Below are 21,025 nucleotides of genomic sequence, written 5' to 3'. Positions count from 1 at the left end.
TTCTGGTCTCCTGCAGTACTGATAATAGAATCAAGAGGATCTAGATTGTCTTCAAGTCTTTCGTCAAAGCCAGTATAATATATGGCATGTTTGGTATAGTCCCAATCTCAACCTGATTTTTTAGGTATTGCCAAAAATAAAAGTGGTGTGCGTACTCAACATCTCCTGTCCATTCTGATTTTTCTCTGTCTTCAAAAAATTTCTGTTGAACAAGAGGTGGGAGGCGTCTTTCGAGCACAGCCACAAATAGAGTAAAGTCCAGTCCTGAAGGGATAATTTGATTTGTACTCTTATGGGTCTTCAATATTTTATTCTAATTAAGCGCTGTGCAATCAAATGGAACCAATCCACACCCCCTGAAACCATTGGCAGCTATCTTCTTGACATCGAGCATGCTAACAGCTCTTGCTAGAACGTTTCCAAACTCAGGCGGCTTCATTACCTGCCCTTGATTTCTCAGACGCCAATCTGTAACACAACGTTTAAACATCTCTTTCAAAGGATGAAAAAATGCTGTGTCGAGTGGTTGGACGAGGTGAGTGGCATTCGGAGGAAGACAAATTATCTCAATTTTCTTTTCTTTGCAGAAATCTGACAATTCCATTGTCAAATGAGAAGAATGCCCGTCAAGGTACAAAATCACAGGGAATTCTGTGTTTCTTTTGACTAGCCATTTGTAGAACACATTAGCAATGAATTCATAAAATAGTTTGCCTGTCATCCAACCGCTGTCCGATTTGTCTGTGGCCCAACCTTCTGGCATCTTTTCGGCTATATGAACAGGGAGTCGCTTAAATTTGTATTCAATCATTGGCGGAGGCATGTCACCATCGGCAGAAAGAGTAAACAAAACTGTTAAACATTCTTTGCGTGAATTACTATTGATTATGTTCCCAACGACGCGTTGTCTCCTTTTAGCTAGAACCTTGTTATGTCTGAGGAGAGGAAAAACCTAGATTCATCGCAATTGTAAATTCTGGAGGGATGAATATGTAACAAATTCTTCTCTTCCAAATATTTTTGAACTTTGGAAAACCAGTTGTTGATCTTCTCCTGTGTGATACTTGCACGTTGGATCGTCATGCTTTCTGCCATCCTCTCCTTTATTTCCGGATGACGCTTGGCTTGAGGAATCCTAAGTACCATGAAGTCCCTGGACGTCCCTCAGTGAAAACGTTCTCCAACTTCATCCTTTTACACAGGAACTCAACGCTGTCCAGCAATTGCACCTTAGTAATTGGATGCCACTTTTCAGCACATTCCACTAACCAATCCACCAGATCCTTTTCCACTTGCTTGGAGAGTACTGCAAGTGCTCCTATCTGTTTTTCTCCAGAAAATTTGCCAATCACTCTATTAAACAAAGTGGACTTCGGGACCTGGAAAGCTTTGGCAGCCTTTCTCAAGGACATACCCTTCTTAACAGCTTCTATTGCGTGTTGCAATTGTTCTACCGGATAATTAAGGATCTTTTTCTTCTTTGTTGCCATAATTTAACTTCACAAGAAATACAAATTCATTCACTGAAATCATGAAGAGACATCAAAAATACTTTGTCCAACATTAAATAAAAGGTGCTTTTCACGAGATATCAAATTAAACCACTTCTCTCCCTTTTACCTTGAATATTTTACAAATATTTCTTATTTACCTTGTCAATGAATATATTTCCTTCGTTTTTCACTACGCACTTATTAATAACTCAAATATTTTACTGAAAATTCACGTCAAATACTTTGATATTTACCTAGTAACTTCCATAAGAAAGAGTGGAAATGACAACTTTCAAAGGTTATGAATGACATGCATGCAATACATTTTTCAAATTCATTTCGAAAGTCACTCTTAAATTGTAAATTAACGCCTTTTACGTTTTTGAGTTCTTCATTAATCACAAAATTAGGATTACACTCAGCTCTTCGTTATCCGGCACTTCGTTATCCGGGTGACAGCTGCCAAACACTGGCGGTTGATGTATTCAAAATTATTTTCACTAAACATGAAGTTTGTCCAGAGTGAATTAAAGTATTATTAACATTGTATCGAAGTTTTAATACATAATTGTAACAAAAAATTAAACATAAGCACACCATGAAGAAAATTCTCTTGTTCTTCGTCAGACAGAAAATAAATTCACAAAGCACAAAATATAAAAAAAACCGTTGATCATTCAAAAAACCTAAATGTCATTTTGTCCCACAGTCAGCCGGATAACGAAGGTGTCGACGTGTCGAGTGTAATAGTCTTTTGATTGAGAATTAAAATATTATTTAATTGATTTATTATCATGTTTTAAGGGAAGTGTCTCACATTCCACACTGCTTCGGCTCCCTTTCCAAACTGTCTTGCTTTTTAGACAAAACACCCTATTGTTAATTCAATGTGAAAAAATTAGTAATACCAAATACTTCCTAAGCCTCTGTAAAAAGCTACTGAATTTTTCACATTGATTACTAAAGCTGTGATTTTCTTCACAGTCTCCCTAGGAAGAGTGAAAGAAATTTGTGTTTTTGTAAACAAAAAGAAAACTTTATCATTTTAATAGAAATTCGTACAAAAAATTAATAAAATGGTAAGGTAATTTGTAGAATACCTCTTAAAGAATCTATTAAATGGATAATCTCTCTTCCAGCTCCCTCTGTCTCTTCTAAAAACTGCTCAGAGTCATCCCATGGTGAGTACCAAACGTTTACTTAGGAATCCTTGAAGATTATTGAGAAAATCTTGATTTTCCAGCTCGTGGAGCTGAAGAACGGCGAGACATACAATGGACACTTGGTCAGCTGCGATACCTGGATGAATATTAATCTCCGAGAGGTCATTTGCACTTCTAAAGTAAGCATTCTTTCTCACTGGTTTCTTAAATGTTGTTCCTGCTGAATTTTACGGCTTTTTCAGGATGGTGATAGGTTCTGGAGGATGCCAGAGTGCTATATCAGAGGCAGTACAATCAAATACCTCCGTATTCCTGATGAGGTGATCGATATGGTGAAGGAAGATGTCCAGGTAACATTCATGAGCATCAAATGTTCAATTTCCCGTCTTAATTTTCCATTTCCATTTAATTCCTTCACAGCAAAAGACAAGAAATCGCCAGGAGATGAATAAACAGAACCGCGGTGGGCAGAATCAGCGTGGAAGGAACCAGCAGAACAGGAACAATGCATTTTCCGGACGTCGAGATGGACAAGGCAATCGTCAGCAGGCACAAAACAATCGTCCCCTGGCACCTGGAAACAAAAATCCACAGAAAAAAGTCCCCAAGTAGATTAGTAGGCTTGTGTGAGAAATAAAAGTCCGCAGAAAAAATCTCCAAATGGGTTTTCTTTTAATCTTCTGGGAAAGTCCGAAAATTCTGGGAGTTCCGGGTAGTGAAGGCGGCAAAATGGATTTGACAGTCAGCGACATAACCTCAAAAAGTGAAAGTTTGTTTAGGTGGACCACGCGTTGTTTTTCGTGAATTTTCTCGCGATTTTCTTTGTGTTATTTCATGAGGAGTGTGGGGAAAGTCTTTTGTGAACTTGTAAGTACATTTTTAAGAAGTTGGTTGATTAAATTCAACTGAATTGATTGATTTTTTTTGGCAGAAGCATCTGTGTCCGAAGCTTTGGCGGCATCCCCGGACAAATAAGTGTTTTTCTGTGAATTTAGTGAGTGAATTGTGGTGCAAAATGAGTGAGAATGTTAGTAAAGTGCTGAAGCAGAATGCTGCAACGCAGCATTGCGAGAGGAACTTCCAGAATGACAATATTCTGGTCTTCCGGACGACGGAGTCTCCTGAGCGGGAAGAGCAAGATGGGGGCGTCTGGTTCGAAGCATTTGGCCAGGTTAGTGCTTAAAAAAATTGATAATTCTCTTCATCCCAACTGCTTAAATAATTCCACGTAAACTCTTCTCCTAATCCCCAAATTTTGCCCAATCTAAAGTTCCTGCATTTTTTTGGTCAGGATACAAAAGAAGTTTATTGAAAAACTTTTTAGTGCAATTGTTGGGTGGTTTTCCCCAATAAAAAAAAGAATCACTTAAGTTTCTTGTTCAAAAACTCTCTCAGAGATTTATTATAATCCTGCAATTGAAAAAATGTACTCCAGTCTCACCTGGCTCCAAGGGCTCCAAGTTTCTATTTTCTTCCTATTTACAACAATGTAAATGAGATAAATTCTCATTTACTAACCCATTTTCCCATTTTTGGTTCCTCCTCTCTTGCAATCTTGTGTTCACTTTGTCGGAGTCGGAGACACAGTCGGTTTTCCGTGTTCTGGGAAATTCAAGGGAAGAAATGGTCTTCCTCTGTGAACTTCTCCGTATCACACTTCACCTTTTCCGCCTCCTGCTCGGAGCTTCTGGGGCCTGGAGGAAGACAATATGATGCTGGGGATGGGAGAATGCAAAAGCTTTCGTTTCGTGTTGCACAAGAAATTGCAACTTTCTCAGGAGAAAATTGTGCAGTAGCAGAGTTGATCATTTCAGGATACATAGATTAAAGTTAAAGATAAATTACCATAACCGAAGGTTCGTAAAAATAATTTTAGACACGAGAAATACCTCTTCATAACTGTTGAGGCAGTTAGGAATTTTCTAATTTTAGGGTAATTAGAAGTTATGTCAAATGTAAGGTTAGGTTGAGTCTAACCTAATACAGTAGACTCTCAATCAATCGGCTATTTTTCAATTGGGCGCAAAATTTTGTTGACAATTTTCAAGTTTTATTTTAAAGCAAATTTGTTCAAATTCAGAACTTTTTGTGCAATTTACACTGACTTTGATGCCCGAATCTCTCGATAATTTGGATGACATTTTGTCTCATATGCCCGATTGAGAGAGAGTTTACTGTACATTTATCCTAAAAAAAAACACGGGGTGGAGCGTTTACAATTTACTGCTGAATTTTACAGGTTAGATATTCTTAAGGATTAGTTAAAGTCTTAAGTAGAATAAAATAGAATTTGTTTGTTGAGCTCATAGACAAATATTTCACTCTTTTTCTCTTCATATAATTTTCCTTTTAAATTTTAGCAGAAAGAACGAAAATTCTTTCTCCATAACCTTACTTTTAAAACAACTTGAAATTCAAGATTCACTTCAAGGGCATTTGAAGCTAATCTTTTGATCTGAAGCTAATCTGTGGCTAATCTTTTTTTTTAATAAGCACCCATTTTTATTTTTACCAGTTCAATTTTTTTTTACTAGGGAAGTCTATTCTATTATAAGGGAAGAGTACCAGCGATCGGCAGTGTTTCTCGGATCGTCAGGTTATTACCATATTGTTGTTCCAAACCAAATGAATTTTTAAAAATTATTAGCTACATTTTACCATTTAACTCTTACAAGAATGTACTGCATTAGCTCTGATTTAATTTATAAAATTAAATTTCCATGAGACACCTGATTGAATTCGTGACGATCCGAGGTACAGATCGCAAGTTTGCAATTACACCTAATTTTTATTATTTTTTGTAAAAATTAAAAATTCAAATACACAGATATAGTTAAATGGATCACTAATATACCAATTAGCATATACAAAAATACCAAATAGTATTTTGAGTCTTATATTTTCAACTAAATATCGAGAATGTCTCTTAACATTCCGATCTGGGGTGCTCTTCCCTTACTTCATTTATTAAATAAAAAGCATCACAGGATAGTTCATTTTCATTGCTGGAACACACATGCATACAAAACCTCAAAAGTATTTTAAATGTAACCGTCGTGAACTTGTCCGGATTACGGCGATCCGGATTAGAAAGCGGGCATTGTATTAGAAGTTATGTCAAGTGTAAGGTTAGGTTGGGTCTAACTTAGTTCATTTAACATAAAAAAAAACATAGACGGGATGGAGCGTTTACCATTTACTGCTGAATTTTACAGGTTTCATATTCTTAAGGATCAGTCTGAATCTAAGTAGAATAAAACAGAATTCGTTTGTTGAGCTCATAGACAAATATTTCTTCATATAATTTTCTTTTTAAATTTTAGCAGAAAGAACGAAAATTCTTTCTCCATAACCTTACTTTTAAAGCGAATTGAAATTTAAGTTTCACTTCAAGGGCATCTGAAGCTAATCTTTTGATCTGAAGCTAATCTGCAGCTTATCTTTTTGAATAAGCACCCATTTTTATTTTTACCAGTTCAAGTTTTTTTTTAATATTTAAAAATAAAACATTTAAAGATTAATTTTGTCCAAGGCTTTCTTTTTAAACAATATTTTGCAAATATGTTTGATGACAGAAATTCGAGTATGTGTTTTTTGTGTTAAAATTAATTTTAGGTTATATTCATGACAATCTTTTTTTTGTTCAATATAGGAGGTCATTTGTGTAAGAGATCGTATTAGAACGATTTTAAGTATTTCGTTTGCTGAACTTGATAAGAAAAGTAGAATCACAACTTGTCATTCACTCATGAAATATAACGATAAATTGAAAAGTACGTGTAACAATCGTTCAATTTACTCTGAAAATTAAATTTTGCCAAATTAATAAGGAAAGTTCGTTAGAACTATGTTTTTTTCCATACAGAATGTGAGAAACAAGTTTTGCCAAATTGGCAAATAACATTCTTTGGACAAAATTTTAACAAGATTAATTTTTACTGTCGTCACGCTGTTTGTCAGTCTTTCCTTCCGTTTGTCGTCAGCTCTAGTGGCCAAACGGTTAGAGATAGCGACTTGGGACCTTCGGGGGACCCCCCCCATAAGTCGACCCAAGGATCGTTAACATGCCCCTCATTTCCCCCCTCCCCTCGCCTTCTATAAAACTATGTTTTTTAACCAAATGATTACCCAGGCGGACATTTCGCTCTTAGACGAAAATACCATTGAATCCTTCCTAATAACGGGTTTTCAAGCTCAAACACAAAAAAACCTCTAGAGAGCGTATTTCTTAACCAAATGGTATATTATGTTATTTTTCGTTGGAAAGGTCTTGGAATTTTCGATAAAACTGAACCGGTTCCAATAGCTTTTGAACCGATAATGAACCGGTTCAGAATTTCCGTGGCCATATTTTGGAAATTAATTTTGTTTCGATTAGTTCAGAAATGTGAAAGTAAGCTTTCTAATTGGGAATTAAAAAAAAAACATACTATAAAAATATTGTGACGAACAATTGAACCAGGAATAGGGAGCAAATGAAGCTTTTTTTCGCGAATTACAACACTGAGAGAAAAACGGGAGTGCGATTAACATTTTTTCCTCATAACTTTAACACTTTTTGGGTGTAAAAATATATCAACATTTAATGTTAATTTTACATCTTTCTAAGGGTAAAATTAATACGAAAAAGGGTAACTTTAACCCCTCATACACCTAAAAGCATAATATTTACACCGATTTCGGATCAATAATGCAGGGTAAAATAAACATTTCTGGAATGTTATTTTAACTTTTTTCGGATTTCTCTCACTCACTCAGTGAAATACCTCGAACTGGCGATACTAAATATTGTTTCATTTGATAGACTGAAGCTTATTGATGTTAAATATGTAACCAAAAACCTAAAGCAAAAGACTTTAGCTGAGTTTTTAAACAAATTTTTGTAATTGAGTAAAAACTGATGCAAACATCCTGAAAAAATCTATTTCACAAATCGCACATCTATATTACAATATTGCTAGGAATATCAAAGGTACTTTTTCATCTAACATTTATCCATGTATTAATAAAAATTCATTGCTAGTTTTAGCCTGTCACGGAAGAGTGGCTATATCTGCCCCGAGGGTTCTTTCAGTGTTTATTATCTTAAATAAAAAAGTAGATAATTATTATCCAACTGAAAAATATCTTTAAATTAGATTTATTGAACCAGAAAGAAGGTAAAACTGTGATATCTTGACTAGCCACTCAGAAAACCAAATACTGAGCAAAAACCTTTAACAACAAAATTACAATTTTACACCCATTTTATAAAAATGCTTCTAAGTTGTAGGATAACAGGATCAGATTTATAAATATTTTTGGGAATATAGGTATGTGTGCGCCCACTTTCATTAAAAAAAAAAAACTTTGCTCAATGCACAAGAAACGAGAAAAATCCACGGACTAATTCTACCCCTGGCTAATTGTACCCCGGTCTCCGCTATTGTCTATTGATGCCGATCCCGAAAAGCGTATTCTTTTCTGCAAATTGTCACCAAATTGCAAATTAAAATTGAAAAAAAAAACAGCCTTATTGGCTAGGTTTTTCAAACCTCTCTCTGTGAGCATACCCATCTTCCCATATAAGTGACCTACGTGCATATGTACAGTCCCGAAATATACAACCAATGAAGGGATTTTCCATCGTTTTCATCCCGGAGGTTGGAATCGACGCTAAGACGACAATGGCCGCATGGTTGGCCCAACCGGTTGGAACCGGATTTTGCAAGTATATGGGCTTTGGTTCAATTATTTATATTTAATGCTACACTTCGGGAGTGCAACATATTTATATATTTTCTTGAGTATTGTGTTCAAAGAAAAACTTGATTTTAAGAAAAAAAAAAACGGTAAAGATTTGACGGCCAATCTGAACCTGTATTTAATGGTTCTTTAATTATCAATTAAAATTCCTTTGAATTCGGGCAAAATAACAGAAAATCCAAGTTGGGTGTTTTTACTGCGAACTTTGTAAAATTCATATTTAATCTTCGATGTTGTTCTAGAAACATCCCTAAAGTATTATTTTGCATTTCTGTGCCTCGAGCATGATGCAAAAGGGCGCCGGATTTGAGTGGGTTGGCTGGTACGCCTTGTAACAATGGCAAAATCAGAATAAAGTTTAGTGCTGTGGTATTTATTAAATGGATTTTAATGCAATACGTGAAATTTTCCCAAAATTCCCATCCATTCTCTCTAGGTGTATTTTTCTCTCTCTCCAAAAATTGCAGAGAGATAGAAATTCCATCCTTTTTTTCTCTTTGTTTGTGTAATATCCCCGAAAAGTGCCCTAATTTGAGCGATGATGAAGAATTATCCGACAGTTAATGAGATGTTTATTTGAAGATTGGATTTCCCATCATATATAAATATTTTTTCACGGGAAATGATGGGCAGAAAATAGATGAGAGAGTAAAATAATATTCTGGGGTTTATTTTAATTAATAGACCTTCATGGTTTATTCTTCCTGAGTTTTTTTTAACGTTGCCTTTTTTGCAAATTGTTTTTTTTTTAAACTTGTTTGTTGTTGTAAGAAGACAATTGTTCCGTGACTCACGAAATCTCTCCCTGGAGAGACAATAGACTTTGTGAAGAAACTTTTCGATTTTCTTGTTAAATCAATTGAAAAAGTTTGTAAGCTGAAGGAGAGTAAAGAAAAAAAAGTCCTGAAGAAGGCTGATAAATTTGTTTTGGGAATTTGAGAAGCAGAATTTGCTGAATAGTTTGTCGAACAAGCGTGATTGACAGATTTTGCACGTCTCGAGATGCAACTTTGTACGATTTTTGATTTATTTATAAAATTGATGCAATTTGTTCCTTGTCAGTCTGCATAATCCATTTGCATGAAAGGATTCTGTTTTTTTTTTTTGTGTTGGAGACTGTTAATGGGACATATAAGAGCTAAGATATATTTTGGAAGCTTTTGACTTCTGGAGTACAAGAACTTTTAAGAGGACATGGCTGTCACGACAGTCTTCAAATTTCTATAGTTGAAAATTTAATTTTATATGTCACAAAAATGATTTAAAAGTATAGTAAGAAAATTTCTTTGAGAGAAAAATAATAAAAGCTCAAGAAAGCTCATTATGAACGTGTCATGTTTCAACAATATAATGCTCCTCTGAGACAGTGATTTCTCTCTCTTTCATTTTATCTTTAATTGTAAAAACTCCCAATATTACGATTCTCTCCATCTATCCTCAGATTCATTATGCTTCTGTCTTCATTGCAAAATCACATCACGCATTATTTTATATATTTTTTCTGAATAGAAGAAAAGCTCAATGAGCTTTCATCTTGTGGTTCGTAATGAATATTTTCGTGATGGTTTTAATAGGAAAATAATATTTTTCTGCTATTTTTCATTTGAAAAACAAAAGAAAAAACGTTCAAATGAAGCATTTAGTATTAAAAAAAAATAAGACGATAAGCGCGTTATTAAATATGTAATTCTAATAGGAATATGCGAAATCATTTGTACAGCGAATACTTTGAAATGCACTTTTTATTTAAATAATTTTTATTTGACTTATGACAAAACTATAACGGTTTTGAGATTTAAAAAAAAAGAATAATTGACTTTACTCAGCTTTTCTTTGAAAACGTAATATCGTCCACCTTGTGTGAAATATCGTACATTAATTTTATGTCCTTCTGGAACTTTTTCAAATCTTTCTACACGAGTTCTTAAAGTGGCAATAGGTGTTCCTTTCACCCTAATTGAATTTACTCAGTTTCTCATTGAAAATGTAATATCGTCCACCTTGTGTGAAATATCGTACATTAATTTGATGCACTTCTGGAACTTTTTCAAATCTTTCTACACGAGTTCTTAAAGTGGCAATAGGTGTTCCTTTCACCCTAATTGAATTTACTCAGTTTTTCTTTGAAAATGTAATATCGTCCACCTGGTGTGAAATATCGTACATTAATTTTATGTCCTTCTGGAACTTTTTCAAATCTTTCTACACGAGTTCTTAAAGTGGCAATAGGTGTTCCTTTCACCCTAATTGAATTTACTCAGTTTTTTTTAATGTAATATCGTCCATATTGTGTGAAATATCGTACATTAACTTTATGTCCTTCTGGAACATTCTACAGAACTTTCAAAACTTTCTACAGTACTGTCGTTCGTAGATCTTAAGCTTTTATGTTCCTTTGAGCATAGTACATCCTAGAAGTTAAAAAATCTAAGTCTGTGCAATTTTGAAAAGAAAAGCAACTGGACGAAGTTGTAAACCTCACTGGTTAACAGCCGAGAAAACTGTTAACCCAGTTAAAGCTGAGCTGCGGGTGACTTTGCACTCCGGGGGTGACTTTGTACAACTGCTTTTCGTAAGCTTTTTTTTTAAATTCTAAAACTGTACTAGAATTAAAAAAACTAATATTTTTTACACGAAAAAACAATTATTCTCTTAGGAAGTTTCACTCTAGATCTAAAGAACCAATCACTATAAAAACAATTTAAGATAACATTTGGTAAATATTTAGAAGTAATTACTTCTAAATATCTGTTGTTATAAACCCATCTTTGCACTGAAATTTTAATAAAATAAATTTATGTCAAATTATATTCGAAATTGAAATGATTTTTTGTTAATAATATTCCAAACACAATGAATATTCAAAAGAAAAACACTATTCACTCTTTTTGAAGAAAATTTTATAATTAGAATCAATTTATTTGCATTGTCTGATATTTCAAGGTGTCCGAAATATTGCATATAGGGTAAGGGCTCATAATTTTGTACAGCCTGCTTATAAGCATCAATGTTCCAAGTTTGAATTGCGATATTTTTAATACTAATTGACTTTTTTTGTTACTCTCTTTTCAGAAGGGTAGCTTAGAAACTTGGCAAGGGTTTATTGTCTTTGTTTTTACTAAAATTAGTCTTCATATGTTTAAAAATGAATTGATATATAGTGGTGAATTTCACTCGAATTTTGGACAACTTGGTTATTAATTTGGACAACTTGGCTGTAAATTTGGACAGCTACTCCGCCTCAACAGGATGCCCATTGTTCTTTATTTCATGAACCAATCTTACCAAATCCTATTCCTGTTCATGTAAGGGAAACGTGGAATGTCACAAGAAGCCTGGAAACTTTCCATATCATTCATTAAAGTGAGTTGACTTCGGTACTCTAAATACGTGCGGATTCGCTCATACCCTGGCCTTTCCGGGAGCCTTTTAAGGCATTTCTCGCTACATCTCTTTCGTGGAGATGATGCTCCTTTGTTTCCCCAGTCATTTGTCCAACCTAGTCATCAAAAAAAGTTAAAATTTTACGAAATTTCGTGAGAAAAACACCTGTCCAAAATAAGGAGTATCACCTCACTGGTAAATGTCTTAAAAAAATTTCCCATTTTTCACACGATAAATCTAATTGACAAGGCAAATCTCACTTCAGGTCAAATGTACATATCACCATTAACGTGAATCAACACAATATTCAATGAATATTCAATAATATCACTCAAAAAAGCGAAGAAACATTGTTAGTACTTCACCACAGCTAAATGTGATTGAAGTAAACACAAAGTTCTGTCATATTTCTCGTAAGCAATTGCTCACATTGAATTTTTAACAAAGCATTTTCAACTCAAATCTTATTCAAAATTTAACATATTTAGTGTTAAAATCTTCCAAAAAGAACAAATATTTAGATAGAATTCATTATTTATCAAATATTGGGATAAAAATACATAATTTTAATCAAATTAGTTTTAGTGTCCAATTTTATCCTCAAAGTGTCCAAAATAAGAAACTGGTCAAAATTATGAGCCCTTACCCTACCCTCTATTCGGAAATCAAAGTATCTTGATAAAAATTTTAATTCTTGTATGCTTGTATGCTCAACTCAGAATACCTTAAGGTTATTTTTTAATACTAAATCTATCGATCGTTTTTGGTAGTTTTTCCTAGAGCGCTAGGTCAAATGACAGACCGCAGTAGGGTAGAATACTCAAAAATTTTTTCTTGGAAAAGAGGAAAAAATTAAAATTTAAACATTGAAAAATATAGGGTAAGTGTGCCAAATTTCGGCATAGTTCATGCAAGCGCCAAAGTCTCAGGTTTGAAATGTTATATCTTTAATAGAAATTGATTTTTTCATTCCTTCTACTTAAGGTGTGTTACTTAGAACCTTGTACACAGTTTATCGTCTTTATTTACTTTAAAATCATTCTTAATACATCTTAAAATGAATAAAAATGTAGACATAGCTTTGGTGCCCTATTTCGGCCACCTTCATTCTCATAGTTCCTTGCCCTTCGGGAATTCTTCCAATGTCTTTTTCACGTCATCTCGTTTGTCGAAACTACATTTTTTGTTATTTTTTGCATTGTATAATATCTGGAGTATGTAAAAACTAAAAATTCATGAAAATTCGAGGAACAAAAAAAGTGGCCGGAATTGCAAGCTGTCCGGAATTTGGCACACTTACCCCAAGCATATTTTAAGAAATTCAAAAAGTTTGATAGCGACATTGTACCGTTTAAATATGTCTTAATTTTAAAGAGTTTTTAAACCGGACAATTTGACCGGTTTTGGTAGGTTTAGTGTTGTGTTAAATAAAAATATATATTTTTTTGAAATATTTAGAATTTGTCCAAATATCCCCGTTCTTTCCTATATTCGCTCCATATAAGAGAACTCCCGGTCGTTCGAAGAATGTGGAATGAATTTATGGATTGTGATTGTGTGATTTTCCAAAGAGCTACTGGCTTCTATGGGGAATGTTCATTGACTATCTGTGGAGTTTTTGTGAAGGGTGTAGTGCGGAGAGTAATGGGTTAGTTTCAGTTTCCCAAGTAAAGTTGTCCTATTTAGTGTGTTTTGTGGAGAATTCAGAATTAGATACTGACTGGGAATTTGACCTCAAAATAACTGCACATTGGAGGGGTTTTTTTTTGCTTTCCGCCCCTTTAAAAAGAGCTCACCAAGAGGAGCCCCAAGAGATGGGAAAGAACTCTTCAGTGTGATTTTCCACTCTACTTGAAAATTCATCCAACCTTTCTGGTCTTTTTGCCAAAAATCTCTCATTTACAGAGGTTGGACCAAACCTCTGCCCATTCTGGACCCTTGCAAAAGTGTTCTGAGCAGGTGGAGGTATAGTTGTGTAGAGGATTTCGGAGAATGCAGAGTAATTAAAATTTAATCTAATGCACTTTTCACTCTTCTCATTTATACTGATCTCTCTCCAGAAATAATACAGAAGTACTGTTGAAGAATACTGCAGAAGGTTCAAGACTCAAAAGTATTCTCTTTCATTTCAGTGATTAAGAAGTGGAATTTTATTATGAGTTTTTTTTTTGGTCCGAAAAATTTAATTAATGGTAATTTTATACATTGCAAACGTTTCAAGCTTTTAACGCCACTGCGCTTTGTGTTGAATGTAGAAGATCCTGCAATGCCTTTTGGACGAGATTTAATTTCCTTAGGGCATTTGTTTAAATTGTATGTAGATTGTTTTTCCAATTAATGAAAAAGCGAACTAATAACTAGCGCAAATTCCAGGGAATAAGCGAAAATTTGAGTTGCATGTAATCAAAAGTGGGGTTTTCCAAAATATTGGTGAGTTTTCAGATATGATGTTGCAATTTAATAATGATTTATATTGGCCAACTAACTTAGGACAACAGGATTAAACAAGAACATGCGTACTTAGTATAGGAAAAGTTTGTCATCCCGTAGCTGAAATAATTGCTTTAGACAAATTTGAAATAGAAATAAGTACAAAGTCGATTCGAAGTGGAAGATTTGAGCACTGATGAAGGCTTGGAGACCGAGCCGAAAGCTTTGGAGATAGTTGATGTGTTTCCCTAAATGATTGTTTCTTCCCGACGATTTCCGAATTTCCCTATTGTTGATTCTATACAAGAATTTTACAATACAAGAAAAAACAGTATTTTTATAATTGTTATTTTTGTTTTAAATATCATCGTTTGCTCAAAACTTGGTATATTTTGACACATCAGTAAACTTACTTTTTACCCCTTATTTTGCAAAAATATATTTTTGTATGTTTTGAAATAATTGCACTTTAAAGAAATTTTAGGTCACGTCCCTTTGAAAATGCCAACTGCATTTGAAGTCTTTTTAACTCAAAAACTTTTTTTTAATTCGGTCTGAATCCGCATTATGGGCCATTTCCATTGAGAAAATTCTCAATAAATTTGTTACAAATAAGCTCCGTGTGAAAAAAGGGTACTTTTACGAGAAAGAGTTCAATTTGGTTGAACTTTTTTGCATAAAAGCTTAAAAATAAAATTGGGAACAGTTTTTCAGACTATGCCTTCCTATCGGGAACAGTGCCATACCTCGAGTTTTCTTCTGACACTTGCATGCCAGTGAGTTGTCACCTATGCGAATTTCCATAAAAGAAAACTTGTTTTCATTTCACAGTGAAGGTGTTTTTAGATGAAAATCAAGTAATTTTGGGTTCCTTGGAGGTGAAAATAGTGCTTTCAGTGAGAAAATCTGTGTTTAGGATACGGTATGTCTTCAGTTTATGATAAAAACAAGCAGAGTGTCAAAATTGCGTCGAAAAAACCTATCGTTGCTGTTTTAAAGTGGTTGGGTAAGTGTTCCAAATTCCGGCCAGCTTGCAATTTCGACCACAGTTTTTGTTCCTCGAATTTCCATGAATTTTTAGTTTTTGCATACTCTTATACAATGTAAAAAATAACAAAAAATGTCGCTTCCAAGAACAAGATGATCTGAAAAAGACATTGGAGAATTCCGGTAGGACAAGGAACTATGAGAATGAAGGTGGCCGTAATAGCCAACCAATGCTATGTCTACATTTTTATTAATTTTAAAATATATTAAGAATGTTTTTAGAGAAAATAAAGACGATAAACTCTCTACAAGGTTCCAAGTAACATTCCTTATAAAGAAGTAGCAAAAAATCAATTTGTATTAAAAATATTACATTTAAAACTTGAGACTTTAGCGCTTCCATGCAACTATGCCGAAATTAGGCACACTTACTCTAATGGTTAGTTATAATTTTCCCTCCTTATCTCTTTGCCTGCTTCAATTTGTATACGAAACGAAAAAATATATCCTTTAGCAGTGATTTCATCAAGGTTTCGGTTGTTTCCTCCGTTCATTTGTACCAAGAAGCTAAATCAAAACCACCAAACGCCAAGGAGATATTCAGATTCAAAACTAGGCTTTATTGCGAGCTTTTGTACGAATAGAGGATTATAAAAATATGGAATTTTTCTCAATGGAATTGCCCCATTAGTTAACGACTTGGTAGAAAATAGACCACATCTTTAGTATATATTGTTTATGCATTGGATGATTGCACAAGTTCGTAGGACTGCGTAAGATAAATTTCAACTGATATTTTCTTTTAGAAATATAATTTTATATAATCAAGAATACATATAGTCTCCATTGATCTTGATCTTAACACTTGTCCTCTAAAGATATATAACCATATCTATCCCATTTAAAAAAAAAAAAAACCTGTTATATTCTTGAAGAAAGTTCACAAGTCGTTTTAGACAGCTTCCAATGAGTGCATATTTTTGGGCACCAAACTATTCTGTAGAGATTGAAACAAATGATAATCTGAAGGGTCAATATCTGCAGAATATTCCTGGTTCCGGAGAATTTCCTATTGCAACTCCTGTAATTTTGGCAGCGTCTGCTATTCGATACATGATTTAGTGTTGTCATTTTGGAAAATTATGCCCTTTCTTTTGGCCGAAATCGGAAGTTTTTATTGAATAGGTGCATTAAATCTAATGAATTAGTCACGGTGCTTATTTTTTATGATTGTTTAACGCGTTAAAGTAGCTCAAAGTGATTAATTTTCCTAAAAACTCATCAAATTTACAGCAACTCTTTTAATAATTATAATAAGCTTTTACAGCAATCTTGGTTGTTTTTCCCAGGATTTTTTCCGCTCGATGTTGTTGTATTAGATCCATTTCTGATCACCTGTCACCAATCGATCCAGAAAAGTTTCTACATCGCAGCATATCAGGAGAAAAATGGCTACATTCCCTACAATTATACGGTTCTCCTTATTCCTTTCAGTCAAAAAATTTGACACTCATGTATTGAGCTTTTAACCGTATCAAAGCTTTTCTGAATAGAGAAATACGATCGAATTATTATTTTCCAACATCCTAACAATCTGTTCAAATGTTATCGACAAATTTTCTTCCACTAGGATACTCACAATATTGCCATCAATGTAAGAGGCCGTTTAAACTTGAGTTTATATTTCAAAGGATAAATTCCTATTTCGAAATTTTCCAAGATACCTTTTAATCATTCTAAGAGCAAGAACTTGATCTAAGTAAATGCCCAAAATGCTGTTCCGTGAAAATTCATCACTTAAACCTTTCCAAAGTTCGCCTAACATTAAATGCTGCGAATGTACCTTTTTGCTCCACATTTTGGAAATGTCCTCCATAGGACATATCGACTTATTTTAAGAATACTAGGCATTAGAGGGATGTAAGATACTATAATCTTTCCAGTGTAAGCAAAAAAGTAAACATGAATAGTGGAGGTAAGCCACGGGATATCTCTTAACGATCTGTGTGAGAAAGTCCCACGAACTTATGCAATCATCCAATAGTAAAACGGGTTTCGGTAAAAATCTCAAAAGTCTAAATTCCGAAAAGACCAAAATTCTGAAAGTCAAAATCCTGAATGGATCGTCAAGATCCTGAAAGCCAAAATTCCGAAAGAACCAAAATCCCGAATTGTCAAAAACTCGAACAACAAAAATCCCGGAACAGCAAAAATTCTAAATTTTTAAAAGTGTTCAAACTACTCCCACGATTCGAGATTTTGCCTTTTTGGGATTTTGGTTTTCCGTAACTTTGGCTTTTCAGGATTTTGGATTTTCGGGGATTACAGCTATTCGCAGTTTAAATCCAATCGGGATTTCGATCGTATCGATATTTCGACTATTTCGGGTTTTTGGCATTCAGTTTTTGATCCATTCGAGCTTTTGTCTCTTCGCGATTTTGGTTTTTGGAGATTTTGACTTTTCGAGATTCTGGTTTTCAGGATATCAAGCGGTATGAAATACAACAGTTGATAAAAATTAAGGGTAATGGGTGAGCACTTTGCATGCAAATATTCGTGGCTGAACAATCTTTTTTGTCCTTGATGTATTTTAGTTTAATGCTACATAGCACCAATAGGCTTAAATTGGTCTCTATGTTTCTCTAGACCGACTGATTTTTCAAAATCGATCGATAAAAACAATTCCAAAGAGCATATTTATAAACTAATTGAGATAAATTTGGATTCATTTGAAAGGTCTCAGATTCCCGAAAAGAATTAGAAAATCGGTCTTAGTCGGTTAGGACCCTTTTACGAAAAACTTATTCAGAATTAAAATTTCAAATTAAAAGTATAAGTACTTGGTATAGAGTTATAAAAATCTACTTGCATAGGAAAGTTTCTAATGTTGTTTGTTAGGATTTTGCTGCTTTAATTATGTAATTATTGTATTAACACAGCAAATAGAAGAATTACTGATTTAAATATTTTTTTTCAAATTAATTCAAATAGTAATTCAAACAATTCAAATGATACGGCTTTCGCTAGCTTGGTCTCTTTGGATTTTCTGTAAATTATCATATTTAACTCTATTTAACAAAATACAGATACACTTACAACAATTTATTTTTTTTTGCATTTTAAAAATCCTCAGAGGTTTTTTTTTTGTTTATACTTTCTAATTAAACGGGAAAAAAAGAGAAAGTCAAAATGTTTCTCACGCAAATTGACTCCAATCTAAATTTAAATGCAAATCGAAGAATAGAAGAGTGAGAAAGAAAGAATAAAAGAAACCAATCTAGAAAGTTAATAATAGGAAATTGTTTGAATTGTTACATTGAGTGTCTTAATACAATTTCCCCCGTGTGTTTTCTTTTCATCAGGGATATAGCTGACTTGCCACCCACTCAAGACTGTGGCTCTCTTCTTTTTTTTATTATTTCACTCGGAGATGTGTTAGAGAATCTTTAAACTTCACCACTCTGGTGTTTTATATCCTGAAAATTATGTTTTATTGTGTGTCTTTTACGTTCTGGATGCAATTGCAATTAGAGATAATTTGAGGATTAAAGGGACAAAGATGTTTGAGAATGGGGGGACGTGTACTGAAAATTTCCTCGATGATTTGTCGTAAAAATTTTATTTGGCATTGCGAAGAGAGCAAAAGTTCCTTGATTGAAGCAAATGATGGTGTCTAAAAAAGAAGAATATTGTTATTGAAAATTATAAAATAAAAAAAGGAACTCTTATGTTCTCAGGGGCTTCTAATAAAATTTTTATCGTATTGAATTTATCTAACATTTTAATGGGAGGGTCGAACACATCTAAAAGAGGGGACTATTAAATATTAAGAGGCGCATTCATTGATTTTATTCCTGAGAGTGTTTTGCATGAAAAAAGATGCTCTCTAAAAGTGCTCTTTCTTCTTCAAGACTGAAATTTCCTACATTTTATTCATTCAACTTAATGGCGGCAGAAAATTTTATGAACAGAGCTAGAACAAGAACAAAAAAGCACAAAAAACATAGGTGAAAACTCGTTTCCTGTTTTGAATTTTAACAGGACGATATAGACTTTTTTTCGCTTTCTTAGGCAAAGAGGATTTTTCACAACATTATTTTCTGATGCATCTTTTTATTGTCTTACAAGGTACTTGGAGGAGATACATGCTATTGTGTGCTGTGGTTTAAAATAAGAATTTCTGATGAATTAAAGGGGATTCATACCCGGAACTTTTACGTCTTACAGCTAATGCTCTTTGACTCATGCTCAAGGAACAAAAAAAAACATTTTCATATTAAATTATTTTTAAAAATACTCACCAAATGATTTACAATTGTTTAGAATTTCTCCCAACTAATGTTGAATTTGTATATATACCATTTGGACTTGCGGTGGAAATAACATACATAACAAGGGGCGTGGTATAAACGGAACTTGCTTTTGTCAAGTGCCTCCAACTATATAATTTTGGCTTGTTCAACAATTCCAGCAATCTACTTTGACCAATTTTCCTGATGGCAAATTTTATAACATTCCAGCAATATTTCAAATGTTTAGGGTAAATTTGGGAACAGGACAACATTGTAGGTCAGTAATCACCTAATGGCCAACGCAGAGAATTACATGAAGCACTCAGAAATCAATCACATAAATTCTTCATCCACATTGAATTCTTCTCCAGAATTTACTAGATAAACAAATTAAAATTCTTTCCTTAGGTTTTTTAATATTTGAGTTAATTTACCACAAGGACTCTTGTAGGGGGCGGGGCCTATTTTATCGAACGATATTTACACTATGCTTATGATCTTTATGATGATTGAAATTGTGAGACCTAACTCCTTAAAGACGTGAGAGAGAGAGAGCAATTTAAACGTTACACATTAAATAAATTTTTAAAATCACTTTTACTTCATTATAACACTCCACACTGTAAATGGAAAGGAGATTAAGAATTTGTTAAAAATACTTATTTTTCATACTGAGATTGCTATTGCATTGCTAATCGAGGTCAATCAATATAACTATTGAATTTTATGTTACTAATATCTCAAGATATCAAAAATTATTTTCCCTTTGTTAAATATTTAAATTAAATTAAATTAAGGTAATTCAAAACCTGTTCCAAATGGAAACTTTTCGCTACTCTAAATGGAAACATATTTTTTTCGTTAATTTTGCTCCAAATAAAACGAAAATCCATTCATATTCATAAGTTTTAATTTATAAATTTCTCAGAAAAATTAAAAGTGTACCTTTTCACCATTGAATTTTTCATCGATCGACCATGTTTTCCAATGAAAAGCACATTAGGGTGATTGTTCTTTATTCGTTTTTTTTTACATTTGTGTCATATTTCTGGCAAAATTATGTAAAATTAAGTGTATTTAGAGAATTTTCACTAAACAGTAATATTCTAGAAGAGTTTAGGAGCAAATTTATGTAATTTTCTTTAAAAAAAAATGAACTTAATGTGTTGAATCTTCTGTCGAAGCTAAAGCGTCTGAAAATGGTTTTGAATTAGGACATTTAAATCGTGTGCACGTTAAGATTGTACCCAAGAATAATGCTTTAAATATGAAGTCTACATAATATATAAAAAAAAGAAAGATATTGTTTGGAACTTTAATTCATTGTAGATTTATTAGATATATCAGTTTTTTTTAATTCGAATATTTGATTGGCGAAATCTCGAATCATCTTCTTGAGTCCTTCCATCAAGGTCTGTACAAGATCATCAACGCGGTTCTTGGTTGTTTCATTCAATTTTTTCTTGAAGTTCTCGATGTTCTCGACGCGTTTAGCCTTCTTCGTTAGATCGTATTTGATAATAGCCCAATA

The 21,025-nt window shown here is 33.4% G+C and overlaps 2 protein-coding genes across 3 annotated transcripts in view; both read left to right on the top strand.

Annotated features, from left to right (window-relative positions):
* The first annotated feature begins 2,466 nt into the window (after positions 1-2,466).
* On the top strand, positions 2,467-3,317 carry LOC129808244 (U6 snRNA-associated Sm-like protein LSm4). The gene is made up of 5 exons (XM_055858066.1): positions 2,467-2,572; positions 2,633-2,674; positions 2,737-2,835; positions 2,899-3,006; positions 3,077-3,317. Exons 1-5 carry the CDS (start codon positions 2,570-2,572, stop codon positions 3,266-3,268), a joined length of 444 nt encoding a protein of 147 aa, XP_055714041.1. The 5' UTR covers positions 2,467-2,569; the 3' UTR covers positions 3,269-3,317.
* Positions 3,318-3,393: 76 nt separating this feature from the next.
* Positions 3,394-21,025, top strand: part of LOC129808236 (pseudouridylate synthase RPUSD2-like) — a 351,794-nt gene continuing 334,162 nt past the window's right edge. Inside the window, exons 1-2 of one of the 2 annotated variants that reach the window (XM_055858055.1) lie at positions 3,394-3,523; positions 3,588-3,827. In XM_055858055.1, the coding sequence (XP_055714030.1) occupies positions 3,491-3,523; positions 3,588-3,827 (273 nt within the window). In that variant the 5' untranslated portion in view covers positions 3,394-3,490. Of the gene's footprint in view, positions 3,524-3,587; positions 3,828-21,025 lie in introns of those variants that run through there. The other variant, XM_055858054.1, reaches the window with a different exon arrangement.

The sequence above is a fragment of the Phlebotomus papatasi genome, chromosome 3 (assembly GCF_024763615.1).
Source record: "Phlebotomus papatasi isolate M1 chromosome 3, Ppap_2.1, whole genome shotgun sequence".
Lineage (NCBI taxonomy): Eukaryota > Metazoa > Arthropoda > Insecta > Diptera > Psychodidae > Phlebotomus > Phlebotomus papatasi.
Note: the sequence above shows the minus strand (reverse complement) of the source record. Positions and strands in the feature narration are given on the sequence as shown.

Coding starts and splice junctions, on each gene's coding strand:
- LOC129808244 (XM_055858066.1), top strand. Junction 2,675..2,736: donor CTGCTCAGAGTCATCCCATG/GTGAGTACCAAA, acceptor TTGATTTTCCAG/CTCGTGGAGCTGAAGAACGG. Junction 2,836..2,898: donor AGGTCATTTGCACTTCTAAA/GTAAGCATTCTT, acceptor CGGCTTTTTCAG/GATGGTGATAGGTTCTGGAG.